The sequence below is a fragment of the Poecilia mexicana genome, unplaced genomic scaffold (genome assembly GCF_051168715.1).
Source record: "Poecilia mexicana isolate PSO_F unplaced genomic scaffold, ASM5116871v1 scaffold_10, whole genome shotgun sequence".
Taxonomy (NCBI): Eukaryota; Metazoa; Chordata; class Actinopteri; order Cyprinodontiformes; family Poeciliidae; genus Poecilia; species Poecilia mexicana.
In genome coordinates, this window is record NW_028263379.1 from 25,817,903 (window position 1) to 25,842,705 (window position 24,803).

The following is a 24,803-nucleotide window of genomic DNA, read 5'->3' on the forward strand; positions in this document are numbered from 1 at the left end:
CACGATCCCAGGAACAGCATCAGACATCTCAGATCTCAGGAACAGCATCAGACATCTAAGTCTGGAAATGTGCAGTTCTAGGCACAGCTAAGATACTGCAACTCCCAGGCTTCTGGTAGAGGACCCAAGCTCAGAGGATGAAAGAGTCCACCTGTGGAAGAGTGAGAAGGGAAATTTTATATATATATATATATATATATATATATATATATATATATATATATATATATATATATATATATATATATTCCTGACTGCCAGGAAAAAAATATTGTCCAATCAACATTTTTTAAAAAAAAATCCCACAGTCTTTGTAAGTTAATAAAAAGGTTTTATGCACTTACTTTGTCTCTTCCCATAAAATGTGTTATTACTGATGAATGCCATTTTTATGAATTAGAAAAAGGTACGTACAAAAGTCCCACCCCATCACATGTGGTATCATTGAAAAGCCCTAAATATCCTCTACAGACGCAAAAATAAAAATTTTGATTTATACTTCCTGGCAGTTCGTTACCAGAAAAAACCCGCTTCTTAACACCAAAGTAATAATAAGTAATATTGTTTGTAAAACATAAGCTCTTTCAAAATACTTCTTCTTTGCTTAGACACAACAAATTTACAGCTGGTAAATTTTGCAAAAGTGAAAATCTACGGTGGCCGACAGGTGCAAATGCGCAGCAAAAGAGAAAACATGCAAACAAAAGAAAAGACACACCCCCCAATTAAATGCAGCAAACAAAAAAGAAAACACCCCCGAATTAAATGCAGCAAACAAAAAAGAAAACACCCCCGAATTAGAAAACACCCCCGAATTAAATGCAGCAAACAAAAAAAGAAAACACCCCCGAATGAAATGCAGCAAACAAAAAGTGTTGAAAACGGAAGTGCTCCAGACCACTATGGGGAGTCTAACAAAAAATAGCTGTGTCCGAATTCAGGGTCTGCATCCTTTCAAGGGCCCTGAGAAACTGATCCTTCGAAGCATAGACATAATAAAAGAGTACACCCTCCCCCCCACGATTGGCTGCTCCGGCGCAAATACACTTTGCTTTGCTCAACCAAAACAGCAGAAGATGCCTTCAGCACTGCGGAATATTGTTGATCGGATCGACGGACTACTGACGTGAGGGCTCGACAGACTTTTCGCAAGTAAGATGGACATATTACTGTGTATTTTTGTGATTAGAATATTACTATACTGTATTTATGTCCACTGGCGAAATACCAGCTAATGCTAGCTATAGTGCTTGGTGTTCAGCCCCCGCTCTGACAGCTAACCGAGATTCCGTAAATCTTAAAATGTTTCAGTCATTCTCCAACATTTAGATTATCTGATACAAGAGCCTACTATAGAAATGAAACAATATTATAAAAATCATAACATTCACCAGCAAAGTTTACACAGATGACAATGGCTATTATTTAATTATTTAACTCAGTCAACGTAGGATAACTCGAAAATGTCCCGTTTTTGTTTTGAAGGTTTCCTACGACGTGAGGAAGAAGGGAGAGACAGATTCGGATGAATCTCGTATCGGATTTTGTACCCAATCTCAGCTGCTGAATCACTCTTAAACCAGAACTCGTAGGCTGGAAAACATTATATATATATATATATATATATATATATATATATATATATATATATATATATATATATATATATATATATATATATATATATATATATATATATATATGTGTGTGTGTGTGTGTGTGTGTGTGCGTGCATAATCATGCATAGCCTAATGTATATTATTCAGTATTAATGATTATTTATTTATGTTTGTATACTTATATAAGTATGTATTGATAAGACGAGAGCGGTCCATTAGGCGTCTGTCCTTTTATTATGTCTATGTGAGAAACGGCCCGATCTACAGAAGACGGGTCCTTCAAAGGCCACGAATAGAGAGAAGCTGTAGCCTCCGGCTAGCTGCCTAGCCTCCATCTCAGCGTTATGTTGCTTAGCAACCGTGACAACGTGAAGCACAGAGCAGCGAAGGAAAAAAAACGGACTCAGTTGTTTTTTACTCTTTATTTCTGTATTATTCTTCACCTTTTGTAATAAAGGTTGTTCCATAGTAAAAAGAAAATCTGTCTGATTCTAAAATGTTTAATGTATACAAGAGATATTATTCATTTTCAAATACTCTCCAGATCTCAGGTAGTAAGACATTACAGTTAAATAAACTATGTTTGAAGGCTTAACTTTAATCAGTCAAACCCATTTGCTCAGGAATAAATTAAATACTTTATTAATATCTACATGGAGCGCCCGGCCAGCTGACAGCTTGCGAGTGAAGCTGGCTGTTAATGCAGCGGGAGAAGACATCTCCGAAAACGTCGGAGCAATATTGGAAGTAGGTGATTTATTAATGAACCGAGCAGATATTTCAGATCTACACATCTACATTCTCGCCTAAAAACATTGTAAAAAATAATTTTGTGTAATTTTAAGTGTAATACAGCAAAAATTATTTTGTCGCCATTGCTGCTTTTCTGAACACCCGCTTTAAAGGATGCAGAGCCTGAATTCGGACACAGCTATTTTTTGTTAGACTCCCCATAGTGGTCTGGAGCACTTCCGTTTTCAACACTTTTTGTTTGCTGCATTTCATTCGGGGGTGTTTTCTTTTTTGTTTGCTGCATTTCATTCGGGGGTGTTTTCTAATTCGGGGGTGTTTTCTTTTTTGTTTGCTGCATTTAATTCGGGGGTGTTTTCTAATTCGGGGGTGTTTTCTTTTTTGTTTGCTGCATTTAATTCGGGGGCGTTTTCTAATTCGGGGGTGTTTTCTTTTTTGTTTGCTGCATTTAATTCGGGGGTGTTTTCTAATTCGGGGGTGTTTTCTTTTTTGTTTGCTGCATTTGATTCGGGGGTGTTTTCTTTTTTGTTTGCTGCATTTGATTCGGGGGTGTGTCTTTTCTTTTGTTTGCATGTTTTCTCTTTTGCTGCGCATTTGCACCTGTCGGCCACCGTAAAAATCAGATGTTTACTTTGCGGAACTTGGTTACCAGAAAACGCGATCATCTCTTAGCAACAGATTAACAGATTAGCAACAAAAATTCTTATTGTTCAAAAAATATAATATTTCTTCTGCTCTTTTGAAATACCATTTATTTTATACTTGTTAAGAATTGTATAGTGGGTGAATTTTGCAGAAAAGTTAATTTTTTGTCATTAGTGGTAAAAATATTAAACACACATTCAACACAGAAGTAAAAGTCTCGATTTATACTTCGTTGCAGTTCGTTACCAGTAGAAAACCCGCTTATCTCTTAAAACCAAATTAATAAGTTATATAGCTTATAAAACTTAAGCTCTTTCGAAATAATGCTTACCTGATTAAATACAAGATATTTCCTGTTGGCAAATTTCGCAAAAGTAAAAATCTGATGTTCACTTCGTGGCACTTGGTTACCAGTAAACAAACTCATCTCTTAGCAACAGATTAGCAACTAAAATTGTTATTGTTCAAAAATATTTGTTCTGCTCTTTTGATTTATTTTCCACTATTTAACAAGAATTGTGCAGCTGATGAATTTTGCAGAGAAGTGTTTTTTGATTGTCATTAGTGGTAAATATATTAAACACACATTCAACACAAAAGTAAAAATCTCGATTTATACTTCTTGGCAGTTCGTTACCAGAAAAAAACCGGCTTATCTTTTAACATCAAATTAATAATAATATTGTTTATAAAACATAAGCTCTTTCAAAATACTTCTTCTCTGCTTAGACACAAGAAATTTACAGTTGGTAAATTTTACAAAAGTGAATTTACTTTGTGGAACTTGGTTACCAGAAAACGTGATCATCTCTTAGCAACAGATTAACAGATTAGCAACAAAAATTCTTATTGTTCAAAAAATATAATATTTCTTCTGCTCTTTTGAAATACCACTTATTTTATACTTATTAAGAATTGTGTAGTGGGTGAATTTAGCAGAAAAGTTAATTATATTAAACACACGTTCAACACAAATGTAAAAATCTCGATTTATACTTCGTTGCAGTTCGTTGCTCGTAGAAAACCCGCTTGTCTCTTAACACCAAATTAGTAAGTCATATAGTTTATAAAACATAAGCTCTTTCGAAATAATGCTTACCTGATTAGATACAAGACATTTCCCGTTGATACATTTTGCAAAGGTAAAAATCTGAAGTTCACTTCGTGGCACTTAGTTACCAGTAAACATAATCATCTCTTAGCAACAGATTAGCAACAAAAACTGTTATTTTTCAAAAAAAAACCTAAGATTTCTTCTGCTCTTTTGAAATACTACTTATTATACACTAACAAGAATTGTGCAGTTGGTGAATTTTGCAGAAAAAATTAGTATTTTTGTCATTAGTGGTAAATATATTAAACACACATTGAACACAAGTAAAAATCTCGATTTATACTTCGTAGCAGTTCGTTAGCAGTAGAAAACCCGCTTATCTCTTAAAACCAAATTCATAACAAGTTATATAGTTTATAAAACATAAGATCTTTCAAAATAATGCTTAACTGATTAATTACAAGACATTTACAGTTGGCAAATTTTTCAAAAGTGAAAATCAGATGTTTACTTTGTGGAACTTGGTTACCAGAAAACACGATCATCTCTTAGCAACAGATTAAAGAATTAGCAACAAAAATTCTTATTGATCAAAAAATATAATCTTTTGAAATACCACTTATTTTATACTTGTTAAGAATTGTGCAGTTGGTGAATTTTGCAGAGAAGTTTATTATTTTTGTCGTTAGTTGTAAATATATTAAACACACATTCAACGCAAAAGTAAAAATCTCGATTTATACTTCGTGGCAGTTCGTTACCAGTTGAAAACCCACTTATCTCTTCACACCAAATTAATAATAAGTTAAGTTCTATAGTTTATAAGACATAAGCTCTTTCAAACTAATGCTTACCTGATTAGATACAAGACATTTCCCATTGGTACATTTTGCAAAGGTAAAAATCTGAAGTTCACTTCGTGGCACTTGGTTACCAGTAAACACATTCATCTCTTAGCAACAGGTTAGCAACAAAAAATGTTATTTTTCAAAAAAACCTAAGATTTCTTCTGCTCTTTTGAAATCTCTTAAAACCAAATTAATAATAACTTATATAGTTTATAAGACATAAACTCTTTCGAAATAATGCTTACCTGATTAGATACAAGACATTTACCGTAGGCAAATTTGCAAAAGTAAAAATCTGATGTTCACTTCGTGGCACTTGGTTACCAGTAAACACACTCGTCTCTTAGCAACAGATTAGCAACAAAAATTGTTATTGTTCCAAAACATAAAATTTGTTCTGCTCTTTTGAAATACTACTTATCTTACACTATTTAACAAGAATTGTGCAGCTGATGAATTTTGCAGAAAAGTGTTTTTTTTTTTTTTTTTTTTTTTTACTGTCATTAGTGGTAAATATATTGTAAAACAGACATTCAACACAAAAGTAAAAATCTGATTTATACTTCGTGGCAGTTCGTTACCAGTAGAAAACGCTCATCTCTTAACACCAAATAAATTATTCTGTGTTTTTTTTAGGTGTAGAGCAATATGTGTCTTACATGCATTGCATGGAAGCATTGAAAACAGTGTTAACATTGGTGTTTATGCTATGACAAAGATGGATTTTGTTTATTACAGGTTACTTCTGAAAGAGCTTGATTTAACTCAATTTTATTTTGGGGTATCTGAGTAATAAAGACTGTACTCAAATGCACCCCAGATTTTTCAATTAAAAATAAGTAAAATTATAACATTATTTTGATTCCCCAATAAAATATCAGGCTGCAATGATTTGATCTACCAATTAAACTATAATACGTAGCTAATAAGTCAAACATGACAAACTATGGCTCAGTTCAAAGGGTGTAAATAACAGTATTTTGTTGATTACTCCATTGCAGTGATGGAGAAAGACTTTATAACTGCAGATTACATCAGTAGGCAGGACAAATTCAGGATATTAGGGATAATCCCTACTCACCTACACTTGGTGGATAACTGAACTCTGCTCCCTGACATTGTGGATCAACTGAAGAGAAGCAGCTTCCTGAATTTGGACAAGGTTGCTTTTCTGTTCTCTGTTGCTTTTTCCTCTTTAGAGAGGCCAGCAGCATACCTTGTGTGTTGCATTAAAAATCCATTAAAAATGCCAACTTTGCATGATTTTGTAAATTTTGATAATTTAAGCTTTATATCTTGCGGTAATGTTATTCCCTCATCAAAATCATACCGAGAGTGTTGCTTTGATTTTCTCATGCATGTTCGAGAAAGCCTTGAATTTCCCCTGGCAGCCATTTGGGGCTGACCTGAACACTCGCTCATACAAAAAGCTCTGCTTATTTCCACAAACTCCTTCTTAGAGCTGCAGCCTTCAGCCGAGCTGAAGAGGGTAGGAATGTAGATTTTGACCCAAACGGATCCTTTCCGCACCTCGGCACAACCAAGACAAAAGCCATGCTGTTGTTTCACTCACCTGTCCATTAATGTGCTTTCAAGCTTCTTCAGCAGTTGCTTTTTCTGGCCTGTCCTCATTGTGATGCCTCATGTCAGCAGACTTCTCTGTGACTTACTATGACGTGGCCAAAACATGACGCTTATGTAGTAAAATTCCCTTTTTTTTTATTGTTGTAATGCACGGGTTAAATTTTCCAAGAAACTGAATTTTGATGTTTTCATAAGTCATTATCTTTCATGTGAACAATAAAGTACCAAACGTCTTGGCTCGTTAAGGGAAACTTTATTTCTTAAAGGCTGGAGCTGTGCTGTGGATCGTGGCTGTGTTTTTGCTTACATTTCCCACTGAGGTTTTTTTTATGCGTTGGGCTAATATTCAGTAAAGTATTTAGGGTAGTAAAGCTGCCTTGCCTCACAAATAAATAATGTGTACTCATTCATAACTGGAGCTTCTTTCACGAACCTTTAGAACTTTCTTTTTAAACCTTGCACAATTAATTTATTAATTTTAAGATTAGTTAGTTTGTTTTTTTTGTTTTTTCTTTAAGTTATACCCAGAATTAGAAAGCCAGAAACACCATGTTTACTTCCAGTGCTAAATTATAATGATGACTTGGTCCCGGCAAATTTGAAAGCATAAAAAATATCTGAGTGACAAAATATGTTACTTAACGTTTTAGAGGCTTACTTTGTCGCATTATTTAACTCTATTCCTCCTCCCATCAAATCTGTCCAGCTTCTCCGGTAAATAAATTTGTTCTTTTTGTAAACTTTTCCTAATTTTAGTGGGGGGGAGGTAGGTTGAGGCATTGCATGGTATTCCATTTGGTTTTGGATGCCATGCAGCTGGAAGAAATTTTGCACTATCTTTTTACTTTTAGATACTTGGCAACAAGGTGTTGTTTTAACAACTGGGAGCAGCTGATTAGCATGTAAAAAGTTCAAATAATACCTGAACTTTGACCCCAAATCTCAAAGGAGGTGAGAGGATGAAAAGCAGGAGAGAGAAGATGGAAGTTCAAACCATCTTTCTGTCAGACTGTCAAGGATTAAATCGCTGACGTCTCTGCCCAGCTTTCTAACCGTACAGCAAGGCAGAGATTTTTAAAGAGAAGTGGCAAAAGCAAACAAAGTGGACTGGCAGCGCTTGCCAAAAACCTCATGGTGTCATCCAGGGCAAGTGACTGTGGAATATCATCCTTGCTGCCCAAGAATTCGGCCGTTGGCGTGTCGTGACGATCATAAGACTGTCGCACTGCAGCGGTCTTCAGTCCTTCCTGCCACCAGCGTCACCATCCACACTGACGCTGTGAAGATACTTGGATGACTTTTCTTACAACAGGAATAAATTTCCCTTTGGCTTAAATAAAGCACCTTTGAATTCAACTGAGTCACATCAAATTCAAATAAAACGCATAGGAATTTGTAACATGAAAATATGTGAAAAAAGTACATCAGTATGAATACTTTTTTTTTTATTTGCCATGTGCTCATCGTTTTCCTGGTTTACTGTTCTGTGTCTGATCTGGAGGAATTCATCAGCTCCCTGAGGGATAATAGAAGAACAGGGGATGTACTGTTGAGGCATTGAAAAGTCAATTTTCTTCTCTTTTGCCATGAGTCAGGGCTTTGCATCTCATGACCACCCAGTCCTTCACTTTGGAAATCAGGCAGTAGAAGGAGGGTGACTAACTTTAGAGGCTTTTATCATTAAAGCAAATTCCATTTCACATATCAAATGACTGGAAAGTGGGGTTGCTTTTTTAGCTGTGACGTGATTCAGATGAAATCATTCGTGCCACGCAGTTAGATAAACCGTCTCTTTCCTCTCCAAAACAAACAGTCGTCATCAGGCTCGAGTCCTCGTGTCGTACCACATTGGAAGTCTATTAGCAGCTCAGCTTGCGTTTCAGATTTGTAGCTATCCGTCTTTCTTCCTGCTCGCATCAAAACCCGCTCAGGTGTGTTTTGAAGCGTGATAGGTTTTAGCATCCGGTAATCTTCAGTTTCCTCCTTCCAGGCAACTGGTGTGTTTTCCTCTTGTCAGAGATCTGTTTGACGTAGCCGCTCGAGCCCGCCAGCTGTGGTCAAAGGAGGAAGAAAAGAAAAAAAAAGGACAACCGCCACGAAGCGACCAGCGACAGTCAGTGGAGCAGCTCTGGTGGTGACAGGAAACGAGGACAGCGAACTGGAAGAAGCCGCCGGGTCGACTTTTTATCCGCCGTCAACTCTACTCCCACCCTCCTCCGCTCCCTTTGACTGTCCCCAGTATTCCCATCATTATGTTCTCGCCCGCAACACTCCGCTGCACCAAAAACGGCTTCTGTCCACCTTCACTACTTCACTACTGCTACTTTTCAGTGCTAACGTTCTTAAAAAGCACCACCCTAGGTGGGCATGCCTAGGTGGGCCCCATGTGGGGAAAAGGAGGGCAGGCCATATGGGTCCCATATGGGCCCTATATGGTGGTGGCCCACATCGGTTTGTCCATTTAGGGCCCATGTGGGCTGTGGCTCCTTTCCCCCACATAGGGCCCACCTAGGCATGCTGGCTCAAAGCCACTGGGTTCATGTTAAAATACCAGAAATAAATTCCCCTTTTTGTGGTCAAGGGGGGAAAAAAATGGAAGCAAAAAAAAAAAAAGTGCCGTCCATTAAATATGTAATAGAGTAAATTTTTAAAGTGCTGAGAAAGGCTGACGAGGCAAGAGTGTCTTGAGGGAGCAAAAGTAACGCAGGTAAATACAAGGTCATAGACGGACTTTTCTGCACCATCGCAGCAGATTTAGTTCTTAAGCTGGAGTGGAAACTGAGAGGTTTTCGGTGAAACGCTCAGAAATGAGCCGTGTCTGGACCACAATGATGGAGCAGATAAAAAAAAAAAAAAGTCCAAGAAATAGACTGTAGGGCTCAAAATCAGATGTAGTTTTACTTTAGCTTGTTGGTTTGTGTCTGGAAGAATCAAATTGAACTTTTTGACCGGCGGACAAACGACGTACGTGTAGCAGAAAACACTGTACGTCACCCTGAACACACCATCAGCAGAGTGACCAACAGTGTTGGCAGTTTAGGGATGTTTTTTTCCTCCAGCATCGGCAAGGAAGCTTGTGAGATTCGAGATGGTGAGGACTGGGAGGCGTATCCAGTTGCAGCAGGAGAAATGACTCTTACACACAGCAAGAGCAACAATGTAATGGATTAGGGCCAAACCTTTTCAGGGCTTAGCATTCGTACTCGCATTTCATCCAGCTGGATTGATCTGAAACGAAATTTTGAAAAGACGAGCAAATGTTATTTAAAGTTTTGTAACTGCTGGTTAACCTTGAGATACGAACAGCTAAAAGTTTGTGTACGGTTGTGTTTTTTTTTTTTGTTTGTTTTTTTCGTGTTTACCGAGGTCTTTGTTGAATAATTTGTGTTCTGGAATATCCCTGCTGGTTTGACTGCTCCCTTTGCTTGTTTGTTCCTTTCTGTTTTATGCATAAAAGTTTCCCATTTTAGAGTAGATGCAAAAAGAAACGGAAGGAAAAAAAATGGAGGTGAATGCGAAGAAGTTCCAAAAAAAAAAAAAAAAAGAAAAAAAAAAAAACTCAACTGTGTACAATGGATTGGTAGACTTTTGCCAGGCCTGCCTGTGAACATCTCCGCAAGCCCTGCAGGAGACTTAAGCCTCCCTTCGGGGCCTTGGCTTCGGCTCCAGGACTCGGCAGGGAAGTAAAACGATTACTGTCGTCTGTCTTTTAAACAGCCTTCCTTAAGCCTTTTAGCTCCCCATTCATTCTTTCATCCCATCCAGTCATAAAGAAATCAAAGAAACGTGCCTCCTTGTGCGGGAGAAGAAAGGGAGCTCAAACATGAAGTAGAAAAAAAAGGATTTTATGGACCTTGTCTCGCTGTCATGTTGTTAGGCCCCGTACACATGTGCGTGTCTTTACGCTGATTTATTATGGTACAGCTTAGAGCCGTAAAGCAAACAGAGGCCTAGTGGTAACAGATGTGTGGGGAGTGAGTAAAGCGGGGTAATCCAGACAAGCTACCGTGGACTTGTGCGAGAAACGGGTGTTTAGGATCAGCATGCGCTCCACGCGGTGCTGCCTAATAGGTTTTGTTCTCGGCGAGAGAACCGGCTTTCCTTTTCTCCCCGAAGCCCGTGGCAGCGTCACATTATCGCCTCTTTAATCACAGAGAAGCCAGGTGCTCCCGTCACAATCAACCTCCTATTAAACCGTCGCCGCAACTGTTTGCAAACGCATTTTCAGCTCCGCCGTCAGCAGCGTTACGGTCTTCCCGTCAGCGGACGGCAATTACTTGTGACCATGTATGCTGCACTCAGTGATGTAAATGTTTGATACCTCTAAGCGTATCTCCTGCTATTATTTAACCTCTAATCTTCACCCCTCTTGTTCCCCTCAGCAAACCCTTCCCAATCGGAGACAGAGTGACGTTCAGCGGGAAGGACTGCGTGTGCCAGCAGTGCTCCCACACACTTGTCAAGTCAAATGAGCCCATCAAGATCCACGGGCCGAGCCGTGAGTTGAGCCGCCGCCTTGCTCTGTCTGTTCCGTTTAGGCCCACCAGGCGCTGCAGTCTGCTCCATCCAAACACGCCTGGTTTGAAAGATCTCTCTCTCTCTCTCTCTCTTTCTAATTTAGCTAATCGAGTGCCTGTCAAATCACTCATCGGGCCTCTCCTGTTGATCTGGCAGCTTACAGTCATTCAACAAATGCAACATTTACTTTGTGTTGCCGACACTTAGCGGGCGGAGAAGCTTCTTTCCACACTCGTGCTCTGCTGCACTTGGACTTGCTCTTTCCTGTCCCTTCAAATTAGGAAAGGCTCGCAGTTTGCCTTGTTAGGCAAAAGGCAAGAAAGGGAATATATAAGATCATGCAGCAGCGCGACAGTCGCTGATGATGGATTGTTTTAAATGTGGCAGGCGGTCGGCATATCGCCTCACACAGTCTGTGGAGTTTAAGCAGATGGTGAAGCAGGAATGGATGCAGTGTCTCCCAGATTGCTCCATTTAGACAAATAAAAGGCAAACAGCTCCCCGGGTGCAGTGTTTATCACTCTGCGTTATGAGGGAACACTGTGAGTGGGAAGCGCAAACAATAAAAATGAACCACTTTTTTTTTTTTCTGAAAAAAGATAGTATAACTTGTTTTGCACCGCAGTCGTTCAACTACAACTTATGAAGTGCGAAGCGGTTGTCTTAGGAAGCATTCCCTTGAAAAGTTACTGTGTGGATGTGAGCTTTACTATGCGTGAAATACATACCTCCTTCTTGTTTAGTCACAACACAAAACAAGGTAGCAAAAATATGATAAAAAAAAAGTTTTTATGCAATTAGTATTGTAAACTTAACTGATTTGGGAGAATCATATTCAATAAAAAAAAAATTCGGAATAGCACCATTTACAGCGAGGTTTAACAACCAAGTTTAACTTTTTTTAATCTCCCCAAACAAATTTGCATCACTTCAATTTGTCAGTACAAACCACTAAAATGTCCAAGTTCAGACAGTCAAAGTTTAACTATAATACTCTACAGTCCAATTTAGACCTTTGTTTAATGACAAGTTGCATAAAATTATCTAGGGAAAGAATGAATAGAAGGAAACGTTGCTCCATCGGGATATGAAGAAGCAGTTTGTCCTGTAAATTGGATGTTAATTAAATGTTTGTTCGCTCATCACATCAAATAAATAGACATGAACAGAATTAGCTTTATTAAAGAGACAAAAAAAAGCAAACAGAAGACTTTACAAGCAGATTCCTCTTGTTGCTTTTCAGTCTTAATCTACCATCAGGAGGGGAACAAATCCTGTTTTTGAAAGTCATGTGGAAGTATATCTTATATGGAAAGAAAAGAGAACAGGGTAAGAACATAAAGAACTAAGCTTTTTAGGAACATGGAGTCTCCCCTGCCAGACCCACAGGACAGGCCCAGTGAGTGATTAGACAGGCACTCGATTAGCTAATCAGAAAAAAAAATAAACTTAGCATCAATAGCTAAGTTAATTTCTTTCAGAATAGAGAATTACCAAGCCAGATGAACCTTCTTTTCATTTCCAGGAATGAAAGAAGGTACTAAATGATGAGATACAATAATATGTATATACACATTTTGTTATATGTATAAAAGTTAAAAATACAGTTTATTTTTTACTGCATGATGGTTTACGATAGCCACATAGTTAAAGTCCTTCATTGTCCCTGGCCTGTTGGGGAACTTTGTTTTATATCCTCCTCCTTATTCACTCTGTATATTCTTTCCTGACCCGCCCTATAAATTGATCTTTTCCTCTTTTTTTTTTCTCTTTATGGAGGTTTGCCCCCGCTTTAATTTAGCAACCGCAGTAAATCAGCAATAAATGCCAGGGCAGCCCTGCGCAGCATATGGGTATTCGTCCCAGCGTGATAATAGAAGAGTCGCCGTGATCGACAGAGGAGGTGTTGCTTTACTTATTTATGAAACGCTTCAGCTGTTGCCCAGAAAGTGATTTGTTCCCATTTTTTACCTGTGCAGTTTGTAAGCCGTGTGGTGAAACTGCTTTGTTTTCTGCATTGTTCGTTAATTAGAAAGAAAGTGTGCATGTGCAAAAAAAAAAAAAAAAAAAGTCTGTGGAAACGAGCACTTTGAACCACACAACTCTGTTTGTTGTTGTATTGAGTGTTTTTCCTCTAAGTTTTTATCTTCTAGAGCAGAAAATGTCGCTGTCGGCACGGTCACTGGTCAGGGCCAATCAGGCTGAAAATCACCAGCATTCCTTGATTCAACCATCCATAATTGTTGCAGGATTTAATGTACGTGGTAATGCAGATTGTGTGTAGTCCCTAAATGTAAAACGTTGCGTCCGCACTTCCTGAATTACATAAAATTGGCTCTTTACACTTTAGTGACGACACCACGAAGGTTTGTGTGGATGTAAAAGCCTGAGTCAGTAAAAATTCAAGGTTTGAAGGTTTGGCTGATTGTTTGTGGGCTAAAAAGGCAAAGTCATGCAGTTCTTGGCGATGCGGTGACTTCTGTTTGAGGGCGTGGGCTGGGTCAGAAAAGGTTAAGCCGAGCAAAGTGTCTCCCAAATGGAAATAAATGCACTGACCTCATTTCATTTTTTTTTTTAGCTGTGCAGCCATGCATCATTTGCAAGCTTTGAGTTGTCCCGTCTGCTTTCCTTACGCAACCTGCGATGGTCACACCTGCTGGGGCAAACGCCTCAGGGCTGCTAAATGACCAATATGCTTTAATGTGGGAGAACGTTGAAATGAAAAGCAAGATGCAGAAAGTGTCAAAAGAAAGCTGTTTTCACAGCGAAAGCTCGCTCACCTCCTCGTTGGGTTTGCGTGCTTCTTCCTCATTTTTTTTTTTTTGTCCCCGTTCATCCGTTTTGTCTCGTCTTCCTCTTTTTCTTTCCAGACTGTGCTGGGTGTGGAGCAGAGATCAAACAGGGTCAGTCTCTCCTGGCACTGGAGAAACAGTGGCACGTCAGCTGCTTCAGATGTCGGACGTGCAACATGGTTCTCACGGGGGAATACATCAGCAAGTGAGTGCGTAGAGATGTGGGGGGGCGAGTGACGCGGCGTTTCCAGCCGCTTCCTCCATCTCCGCTTTCCCTCTCAGGGCTAGAGCTGGACGGGTTGTGCATTTCGGCCCAGAAAATGGAAGAAACGCCTTTTGTGTTTTCTGTGATGCAGGGACGGAGCGCCGTACTGTGAAGCGGATTACCACGCCCAGTACGGGGTGAAATGTGAAACGTGTAACAGATACATCAGCGGACGGGTCCTGGAGGTGAGATTGGAGCATGAAGTGATGCAACAACAAGAAAAAAAAAGAATGAATGAATTGAAATCTAAACAGAGAGATTAAAGGTATTAACTTGGTGCAAATCAGCGTTATCGGAGTTAAACAGCAGCGTTTCGTTCTCAGCTCGGACTACGTTCCGCTGAGCTTTAGGGGAGCGGGAGGTTTAAGATCAAGGGACGATAAGTAGCTTAAAATAAATCAGATTCATTTCATCCGTCAGTATTTCCACTCCCAACATTTTTGGAGGAGATAACGGGTCTACCTGCATAAACGGGGGGGGGAGTAAAAAGTTGCACCAAATTCTGCAAGAAGTGAAGAGGAAAATTGGAAGCTATAAAAAGATTTGAGGGGGGGAAGAGGAAGGGGAAAAGATGGCTGAAGGAGAGACAGACGTTGAGAGCAATTTCTGCTGTGATAAAAAAAAAAAAAATCCCCATTTGTGCTTTTATGCCAAGGTAGTCAGCGTTTGAAAGGAGGGCTGCAGTGGAAAATGAGCTCAGGGTGAACGGTAACAAAACGGCTCTGGGGAAAAAATAAAAAAAGACTGTAAGGGAGAAACTATTACAATAGTGGAGGCAAAAATGATTAAAGTCATTATGCACCAGTGCTAATTAAATGTTTTGGAGGATTCTCTAGAGGTGTTCTTTTTTTTTTCTTTTTTCTTTTTCAACTGTCATGAAAATGCGTTGTTAAAAAGAATTGTCGGACAAAAGAAAAAAAACATACAAACACAAACACACTGCACCTCGTCGTCCCTGTGGTCCTTTGCTTGTCAGAACTGGTGGTGTGAAGTGCTTTGTTCCTGACTGCCAGCCTCTCTGGGCTATTTATAGACATGAGGACATGTCTGCTTTTATCCGCAAGTCTCTCTCTCGCTCTTTTTTCCCCCTACAGTGCTCTGCAAAAGTACAGACACCCCTTGACCTTTTTTTTTTTTTCATATTTTTTGGACACTTTCGACAAAACCTTATGTATTAAACAGCTTCTGAGGTGGATGGAATATGACTCCCTAGCAAAACATTTTTTGCAAATAGGTGTTTCCCCTTTTTTTTTTATCTTGTTACCTATGCAATCCTGTTTTGTTTCACAAGTTTCCAAGTTGGGCGTTCCCTCTTATCGACGATCTTAAATAACAGAACTCAACAAATCTGAATTAAATTCAGCATGAATTCGGCTGTCCTGGGGGCTTGCTGGCATTCAGATGCGAACACGGTAAACGTGGAGGAGCTGCAGGGAGAACGTGTCAAAAGGACAGCCGTGTTCATCATTCACTCCACAAACGTGGTCTTTAAGGAAAAGGCCCAGAAAGAAAGCGATTTGGTGGAAGGAAGTCCCTTTTCTGGCAGCTTGACACAATCCATCTGGGGTATAGGGAGGAAAGTGTTCAGGGTCAGATAAGAACAAAACTGAACTTTTGGGCTACGTTCAAAATATTGCGTGTGAGGGAAACTAGCACTGCTGTTCGCCCTGAGCAACTGCATCCATATGGTGAAAAACTGGCGGCAGCATCGTGCTGTTTATTTTATTTTTTTTTAGAACTGATGTAGAAGCTGTCAGAGTCGACGGGACGTGTGTGCAGCTGTTAGAAACCGTAACTAGAAATGTAATCTTTCACTTCATTGTGACTTTATCACTTAAAATCCCAATAAAATGTAATCAGGTAATGTAACAAAATGGGGGGGAAAAAAAATGTTTAAGGTTATGAGAACTTTGTTTTCTTCCCTGCTGCACGCCATAGACCCCGACTAATTGGTGTGTGTTACTGATTACGCTTCATCAGCAAAAATATTGACCTGATATTGAGTCCAACTTTTCAAAACCAGATGCCGTGTATTTAATGAGCAGTTCTTTTTTTTTTTTTTTTAAGTCTAGGCTTAGAGAGGGAGAGAGAGTAAGAAGCAGGATCATTACACCGTTGCCTCTCAATAAATTCAGCATCCTATAAATGCCCCTACTGAGAATAGGTGCATCATTAGAAACTGGTTGAACTGACACAGTTTCGCCTGGTGACGGTAAACACTCTGAAAACAGGACATGGAAGTACGGTAATTCGTGTGTTCCCCTAGCCTTTCCTTTCACAGTAACCCGAGCGCCTAAAACAGCTTTGGCCCTGGTATTCTGAGACACTACTTGTAGACAATTGGGAATCCAGCTTTATGCTGTTCTTGTTCCTGCAGGTCACGTAAAGCTATCTCCTCTAATAGAAGCAGAAAAAAAAATCAGCGTGGCATGAAATTACATAAAAACGATACTCCCAGCACACACACACACATGCACAGTTGTGTTTTCGTGTCTTGTGGGGACTTTACATTGACATTCATTCATTTTCTGCAGCCTTATCATAACCCTACCCCTAACCATCACGTATCTAACCCCAAAAACAGCATTTCCCCTCAGGGGGACCGGGATTTGTCCCCACAACCCTACAGTGTAGACAGAAATAGGGCCCCACAAGGATATAAAAACCTGGTTCACACACTCGCCGACACACACGCACACACACACAAGGCCATGCTCCTATAAATAGAATTCTGGAACGGTGTGTGAGAGCAGACTGAGGTGAGAGGACGTGGCCACGCCTCAGTCATTGGCACTGCAGAAGCACATCTGGTCCATGAAGTCACCTTCGCCTCCTACATGTGTATATATGCAGGTCCCCTTATCAAGGTGCTTCACATTATTGAGTCCTTAATCAAATTAGATGCTGTGTCCTGCAAAAATATCCATCACAAGCTTAAACTTTTTCACATTTGGTCCTAATACAACCAACAATTCAGTGTCTATTAGTGTTTTGGTTTGTTTTGTTTTTTTTAAATCACAGATCAACACAGAGTAGTTCATATGTTTTTCACAAATATAAATCAAACTATAGTGGTACTATTTTTTTCACCGCCGTCTGACCCAACAGGTCAAACTGCTTGAGTTGAACTTAGTCTCAATATAAATGCAACTTTTTTTTTCTGTAATGGCCTCAGACGTTTCTTGGAGAACATTAGTTCATGAAGCTTTATGAATACCAGGTAATAAAAGTAGACGGGTCGGATCATGGTTTGGGCATCTCACAGAGGACTGTTCGATTCTTCAACCAAAAATGGAAAAACATGTAGTTGGTCTAAGGACATGTTTACTACGACATGACGGCCACCTAAACTGTGGGGTTGGACGAGGTAAGCAATGATATATATATATATAAACAACCAAGAGGTCCGTCATAACTTTGGAAAGATTGCCGAGATCCTCAGATTAGCTTTGACTCCACAAGTTTACCCTTCATGGAAGAATGGCTGAAGGGAAGCTATTGTTAAAAAGAAAAATATGTACAATATTTGCATATACAGTTCATTTACAGTTTAAATAAATGCAACTTTAACTCCAGGGAAAGGTTGTTTTATTAACTACTGCTTGTGCACGTGCCAAACTTTAGGCGCTACGTTTTGTTAGTTTTGAATTTGCTCCTTGGGTGTGACTGCAGCACGAAACGGCACGAGGCTTTCCAGCAATGTCTCAACACAACGAGGTCGCTGGAGGTCAGGTGACGCACTCTGGGAAAACATACGGAGACGATGTCCGGCACGAGACGGTTCAACATCTTGCAGATTAACCCCCTTAGTCCGTGAGGTACTTCGTTATGATAATTTATGCTCAGTCACTCCTCTTTCTCTCAGGCAGGAGGGAAACATTACCATCCGACGTGCGCTCGATGTGCCCGCTGCAACACGATGTTCAAAGAAGGGGAAGAGATGTACCTGACAGGTGAATCTCCGACTGCATCAGCACAAGAAGCTGGCATGCTCACTCAGAAATAACCAGAGTAGATGAACGTGCGGCATGCTTTCCTCCTTGTCGTCAGGTTGCGAGGTGTGGCACCCGTTATGCAAGCAGGCCGCAAGGGCGGAGCGAAGACTCAGGGTGAGCTGGGTGCTTTCGCCGAAAAGCTTCGGATAGATAAAAATGTGACTTGACTTGGCGTCCTCATCTTTCTTCGTCTGGCGTTTTCCTCACAGCACAGACGCCTGTCGGAGACCTCCATCTCACCGCCAGGATCCTCCATAGGTTCTCCCAGCAGAGTTATATGTGTAAGTAACCAATGCATCTCCCAGCTTCCAGTCACTATTCCACATATAAGCCATATTTAAGTTCATTCGGCACCCCAGAAACAGCATTCAACCATGAAAGTTGGATCTTTAAGCACTGAATCACAAGGCCCCTTTACTCCCTTGGCCTGTTCACCTGTCTGTGTCTTACCTCATCTGATTATGGTTTAAGTGTCTTGTGAAGCTGCTTGGTGTTACAGTGGGAAACGCAACACTTTTGATCCCTTTGCTTGTTTTATCATCCGAGATCCAAGTCTTACACTTTGTCAAAGTCTTCTCTAAAGCATTTAGCATCGTGAGCTAGTTTTTAAAAAAAATTTTTTTTAAATTTTATTTCAGCTGTGCTAAGGTTTGATTTGAGATCAGAGAGTTCCCGAGGCAGAACAGTGTTTTAGTGTTACGTTTAGTCCAGAAAGTCCTTCCATTATGAGAAGTAAGGGAATCTGAGTTGAGTTTAACTCTGTTAGGCAATAAAAGGAAGTTTATCCCTTATTGCCAGAGTTTCAGAGATTCCCAATGCCTTGTAGAAGTTTTCATGCCCTTTAACATTTTTCTTTATCTTTCACATCATAACAAATTTCAATGTATATATTTTTTTGTCTATTTAAAAGTTTGTGCTCAGTTCTCCTCAGTACAAACTTGGTTGTTGTCCAGCTGGAAAATGAACTTCTGCCAACCAACTCAAATATTTTTGCAGTCTCTAACAATTCTTCTTCCAGAATTACTTTGTTTTTGGGTCTGTCTGGCTTTTGGTCATCTTCCTGAGCCAATGTAAAGAAAAGCCTCCCCACAACTTGATGCTTTCACCATCATATTTAACAGTGGAGATGACATAAAAGTTGTCATCTACAATGGTATTTTACGAGTCAGGAAGTTATATTTAAGTCTCATGTGACTGGACCACAAACTCTTTTTTTTTTTAGGTCTTTCTATATTAAGAGTTTGAAAACCATTTCTGTTTTGCCACTTCACAATCATGCGCTACGTTCTGTTGGTGTGTGTCACACTAAACCCTAATACAACGAGCTGGAATTTCAGGTTGCAAATGACTCAAATGGGTGTGAAAACTTTGGAAAGGCGATAAAAAACTCCCTTGAGCGTATAGAAAAACGATTGCTAGTGTGAAGCTAAGTGGGGTTAGCAAGTGAAAAACAGTTAGAACTTTCCCGGTCACTGAAGATATATATTTAGTCATCTATGTAACATAGAGTGAAAGTAATTTACGATGTTTAACAAGAGCTGAGCGGATATACAGATGTGCAGAAAGCAGTAAATGTAACCGTTGTCACTGCGCAGAGCTCAGAGTTGGACCAGGTCCATCAGCCTGCTGCTTGGCACTCTGCTGAGCGCTGCTCTATGTGACAGCTACATTTGCATGTCGGCGCTCGTCTGCATGCGTGCAGGGCTCACTGCTCCCTGCCCTTCCTTACTCTGCTCCTCTCACATAATCGATGACCTTTCTGTTTAAGGTGATGGATGATGGAGAATCGCAGTGTAAGCAAGCGTGTCGTGCGTACTGTCTCCTCTCCCTCTCCCCTCCTTCCTCCTGCTTGTGACTGTCTGTGCTTCTCCGTCCTTATTTCCGACAAAAGCCCAGCTCCCTGCGGTCAACAGCTCGCAGCTCTGCCAAGCTCTGCTGTGTGCATGAGCTTGTCTGTTTTTTTTCTTTCTTTCTTTCTTTTTTTTTTTTTTTTGGCTTGTGCATGCTCCATCAGCTTTCGTTGCTCCTCGCCGCCACCGGAGCTCGAGTCGCAACGTGTGACCATTCGTTGTCCGTGTGGTTGACCGTCTTGTCTTGTCGCTGCTGTCTCTGTCTGTGGTCGGTGGGTGTGTGTGTGTCCTCTCTCCAGGCCAGAGTGGAGAATGAGATCTTTGATTATAAGGACCTTGCTGCCCTGCCAAAGGTCAAGGCCATATATGAGGTCCAGCAGCCAGATCTCATATCCTCCTCATACCAGCCATTCCACAGATACACCTCTGATGAAAGGCTAGACACTTTCTCCTATGTGGAGGTACTGCTGCCACACACTTGCTGTCTAATGAACCATCGTGTTGTTCCCGTCTATTTTCCATTTTTAAGCAGCAAACATTTCTGCAAGTGGTTTAGATCGGTTTTTATTTGGCAAAACATGACGTTTTAAATATTATAACTATATTTATTAGTAGATGAATGACCACAAAATGCTTCATCAATTTATATGACTGTCTTTAGCCATTGGATGTACCGATACCACATCCCAGACTGATCATTTGTTAAAATCTGCTTGAAAACTGGGTAACTTCAAAGTGCAGAAAGAAAAAGGGATTTTATTTCATCAGCATTACATTGTCGACATTAGCACTCTGATAGTGTCGAACCTGATTCGCTCAGCAGTGATGCTCCAAATGCTGCAGGTTTTTTTTTCTTTTTTTCCTGACAGTCACTGATATTCCACCTGAAACGAGATTAGCTTTATCCTTTATAAATAGGAAACACAGTGGATTCAAGATCATGACAAATTGTGTTATTGGACACATAACCTGAAAAACAAATGAAATGTGTTTAAGTAAATAACCTGGAAAACCTGCTTGCATATTTGACAAATGTTTTATTTTGTTTGTTTCCTTGTTTGTTTGATTTTTTTTTTCTACACCTTTTGGTTCAGTTTCATCATTTGGTATTTTTGGGTACACACACTACACATTTATAACCACTTGAATTAAGTTGAAGTAAACTTCAGCTTCCTGAGAAAGATTATCCTGACATTTAATCATTTGCATCCTCTAGCTAAACCCAGGGTTTAAAAGAACTTGTACAAAGGTATTTGTCAGGACAAGGGGACAATCGTAACTTTACAAAGACTGGATGTTTCTCCAAAAGTGATGAAAACACAAGACTGAAACTTATCTGGGAGGAAGACAAAAAACAAACAGGCAATCAGGAGGGAGCTGTACAAATTATTACTACATGTCACAACAGTTTCTTGCATATTTTTGTCCAGCTATAGAGCAGAAGCATTTTCTTTCAATAAAAATGTCCTGGTTTGGCTAAAATATTCTAAAAGTTTTTGGGAGAATTGCCTTAAGGTCTGGCAAAGTTACATTTCACTTTCAAAAGATGCAATTGTCAAAAGACGCCTGTTGTGTTTATTAGCTTTAGTTCGTGATAAATAATAAGTAATGAACTCGGTTCTTTTTTCTTTACTGTATATATATTAGAGTGAAGTTTCTGTAAGTCCTGAAAGGTTAATGATGGTCTAATAGCTTTACACCACAAAAACTGGACTTTTTGAAAGATGTTTGAGATCCAGTGCCTCACACATGCAGCTTCACTTCTCCATAAATAACTTCTTCACGGCTCATCGGATTATGTTTTCATCTGAAGCAGAGGCCGAGAGGTTAGGCAAACATCATCATGTTTTTAATGTGTTTTGATATGACTTGTTGATGATTCATCCTGTAATGTATCTTTTTTTTAGAGGTAGCATTTTAACCTTTTTTTTTTCTTTTTCGGTTTTGTGATCTCTGGTTTGCAGCAGCAGCTCTGACTGCTTCTTAAAACACTTGGGTTTTTAAGAAAACTGTAGATTTTTTTTAAATCAATTATATGAGTAACAGAGGTTAGCCCAACTTTATATACCGACCACATGAAAGTATGCTATTGTTTGAAAAACATTTTTTGTTTTGGTATGAATTCCAAATTTTTACCCTCTTTTACTGACTTTTTTTTCCTTTTAGCCTTTAATGCACAGCCTAATGTTCGTTTTATTTACATTTGAGTCTAAAATGTTACTGTCTGTCTCCATTGGTTCCACAGTCCCTTGGAAATCTCTCTCCGTATTCTCAGGTAAGCGTTTTTGGTTTGAATCAAGTGGAAGAGCGGGTTCCAATAAGTAAACCATTGTCAGAGTTTCTGTGGTTTGTTGTTCTTTATTCTTACACCCCTATGAGTTGATACATAATTTATTTGTCGTTGCAGGATTATGACCATCCGGATGCAAAGCAGCTCCGATGCCCCATTCCAGGTTATATTGACTCCCCGACTTACAGTCGTCAAGGCATGTCACCCATCATGCCTCGCTCTCCACAGCACTTTGTCTACCCTGGTAAGAAAAGTAGTGTGTAACTCAAATTGTTTTCTTGTTGTTTTTACAATATCTGTTGTCAAAAGTATTTTTTTTTAGGTCTTAACCACAAACTTAAATTAATTTTATTGGGAATTTATGTGACAGACCAGGAATTATGGTGGCAGCACCATTCTTTGGGGATGCTTTTCTTCAGCAAAGGACAGGGAAGCTGGTCCAGTTTAATGGGACGGAAAGAGCTAAACACTGGATGCCAGTCAAAGAAAAGCTTCTAGAGGCTTCAAAATGCATCAGAGTTTTGCATTCCTGCATGAGAATAACTCCAAAATGGATAGTCAGAGGTACTATAGAGTTGTTTAAATCGGCGCATATTCATGTACAGTCCAAAGTAGCGACCTAAATAAAATGCAGAATCTGTAACAGGACTTACAGATGTTCCTCATTCAGCCTGACTGAACTTGGGCAAAGACAAAATGGTCAAATTAGTCAGTCACGTTGGCCTGTCACATAAAATCCCTATAAATGCAGCGATGTCTGTGGTTGGAAATTGACGAAAAACAAAAACAGTTCAAGGGTATGAATGTTTTATAGGAGCTGTGTAGTTGCTAATACTGTAGAATTTCAGAAACTGCCCATGTACTCCCTATTTCCATGATTTTACCATCAACATGCCTTGTCGGTAGTTACAAAAGCCCTAAGTGATGCTAATGGGGACAGCATAGCTTACCTCCCGACAACAGAATGTTGCTGTACTTGTTTGGCTGCTTCATTTGCTGGACTTGCTCCTCTCCTGACATTTCATGTTACTCTTACACTTGTGCAGTGGCGCCGTTGATCCTGCAATTGGAAAGCTGCTCTGTAAACAAGCTCAATAGTACTTTGCATTACACAAGTGGAAAAGTTATTCTTGCCCATTTGCGAATGTTGACAAATATCTGAGCGCATCTCATTCGCATGTGTCAACACCTTTTTCCTCATGCTCATGTCTCCTTTACTCTGACTGGCTGTGGCTGGCTACAGGCTCTGAGAGTGGCAGGAGTTCACCCTGTTATGGCCAAGAGGGGCGATCAAGCACACCCACCACAAACCAGCCCCCTAAACATTTTCATGTTCCAGGTAGGCCTTCACGTTTGCCCCGCCCCCCACTGCAGCCGCCACCACTCTCAACTTTTTCCTTTTCCTTTCTTTTCAGCGAATGCCATCAGTCGCGGTTGGCTAACGCCAAAGCATTCTGACTGTTGATGTTGTGCCTGTGGCAAAATATGACTGAGTTGTGTTTCTTTGCAACAAATTCTTGTTCGTTCATTTCCCTCCCTTCTACCTTCCACCCCACAAACCCAGTAGAGATTCACAGCCTCTCTCTTTGACGCTCCTTCACGTTTCACCTCTCCGTCTCCTGTTTCTCTCCTCAGCCACAGGGGATCCCAACATCTACAGGAAGCCGCCCATCTATAAGAGAACGGGTACAGTTTAGTTCGGTCCCGCCTCGGCCTACCCTCCCCGTTCCTGTCAGTTTAGTCGTGCCGTGGTCGTGCTCCTCTTCGGCTCCACCCCCCGATGCTCCTCCTCGGCATCGGCGTAGCGTGTAACCCCCGCTTTGCAGCGAGAATTCAGAAGCGCAGAAACGCGCTTGCTGAGTTTGTTCTCGGAGCTGAGGGGAAAAAAAGATCTGTGGTATCATTTGCATTTGTGGCAGTAGCTAAATGTGGAAGAGCTGTGTTTCATGTGCATGCCAGAAACATCATGATCCTACTTCTGCACACAGTCCATGACGAGTTCTCGACAGGAAAGTAAAGTGGAGAGAGGGATGAGAATGAAGGAAGATGTTTTGCTCAGGCCCAGTCCTCCGAGAACAGAACGGAGCCAAACAGAGAACAGTGCAAAACCGAATTAGAAAAGCAACTTGTTTTGGCCCATTTACTGTATTTCCCAGCCGGCAGACATGTTGGCGATCCTAGCCGTGCATTTGTGCCGTCGTTTATCCAACTGGCACCCTGGCGTGGTTAACACAAGATGCTTTTTAGCCATTTTTCACAAATCATTAAACCCGAATGCTACTCCGCCATCTGTATAGCATGCTTCAGCGCATAATTAAAAGATTCGCTGTCCTCTCGTCACACTGCGCTCCAAAAGGCTTTTTCAGCTGAGAGTCACGGGATCTGCAGACTGACGACGGTTCATCTCCACCCTTGTCCTGCATGCTCGTCCATGCTGTGGGTCAGTTAGCGTGTCGACCCGTGAATAGACGTCGTCTATGTGCCTCAGCTTGAAAGATTATTTCATCACTGGTCAAAATGTTTTCATTGGAAGTAAGAATTTTTCAAAAAAACCTGTAACCCTTCACCTCGTGTTATCAAACCTAAGTGTCCT

The 24,803-nt window shown here is 40.3% G+C and overlaps 1 protein-coding gene across 4 annotated transcripts in view; it reads left to right on the plus strand.

The window, feature by feature from the left end:
- ablim3 (actin binding LIM protein family, member 3) overlaps positions 1–24,803 on the plus strand; it is a 67,879-nt gene that overhangs the window by 27,990 nt on the left and 15,086 nt on the right. For 2 of the 4 annotated variants that reach the window (XR_015764496.1, XM_088009729.1), the window contains exons 4-13: positions 10,883–10,998; positions 13,889–14,015; positions 14,167–14,260; positions 17,941–18,028; positions 18,126–18,184; positions 18,280–18,351; positions 20,220–20,381; positions 22,166–22,195; positions 22,328–22,454; positions 23,454–23,549. Coding sequence is in view for 3 of the 4 variants with exons in the window: in XM_088009729.1 (XP_087865855.1) it covers positions 10,883–10,998; positions 13,889–14,015; positions 14,167–14,260; positions 17,941–18,028; positions 18,126–18,184; positions 18,280–18,351; positions 20,220–20,381; positions 22,166–22,195; positions 22,328–22,454; positions 23,454–23,549 (971 nt within the window). In the remaining variant the exon portion in view is untranslated. The remainder of the gene's footprint in view (positions 1–10,882; positions 10,999–13,888; positions 14,016–14,166; positions 14,261–17,940; positions 18,029–18,125; positions 18,185–18,279; positions 18,352–20,219; positions 20,382–22,165; positions 22,196–22,327; positions 22,455–23,453; positions 23,550–24,803) is intronic. The other 2 variants (XM_088009730.1, XM_088009731.1) reach the window with 2 other exon arrangements.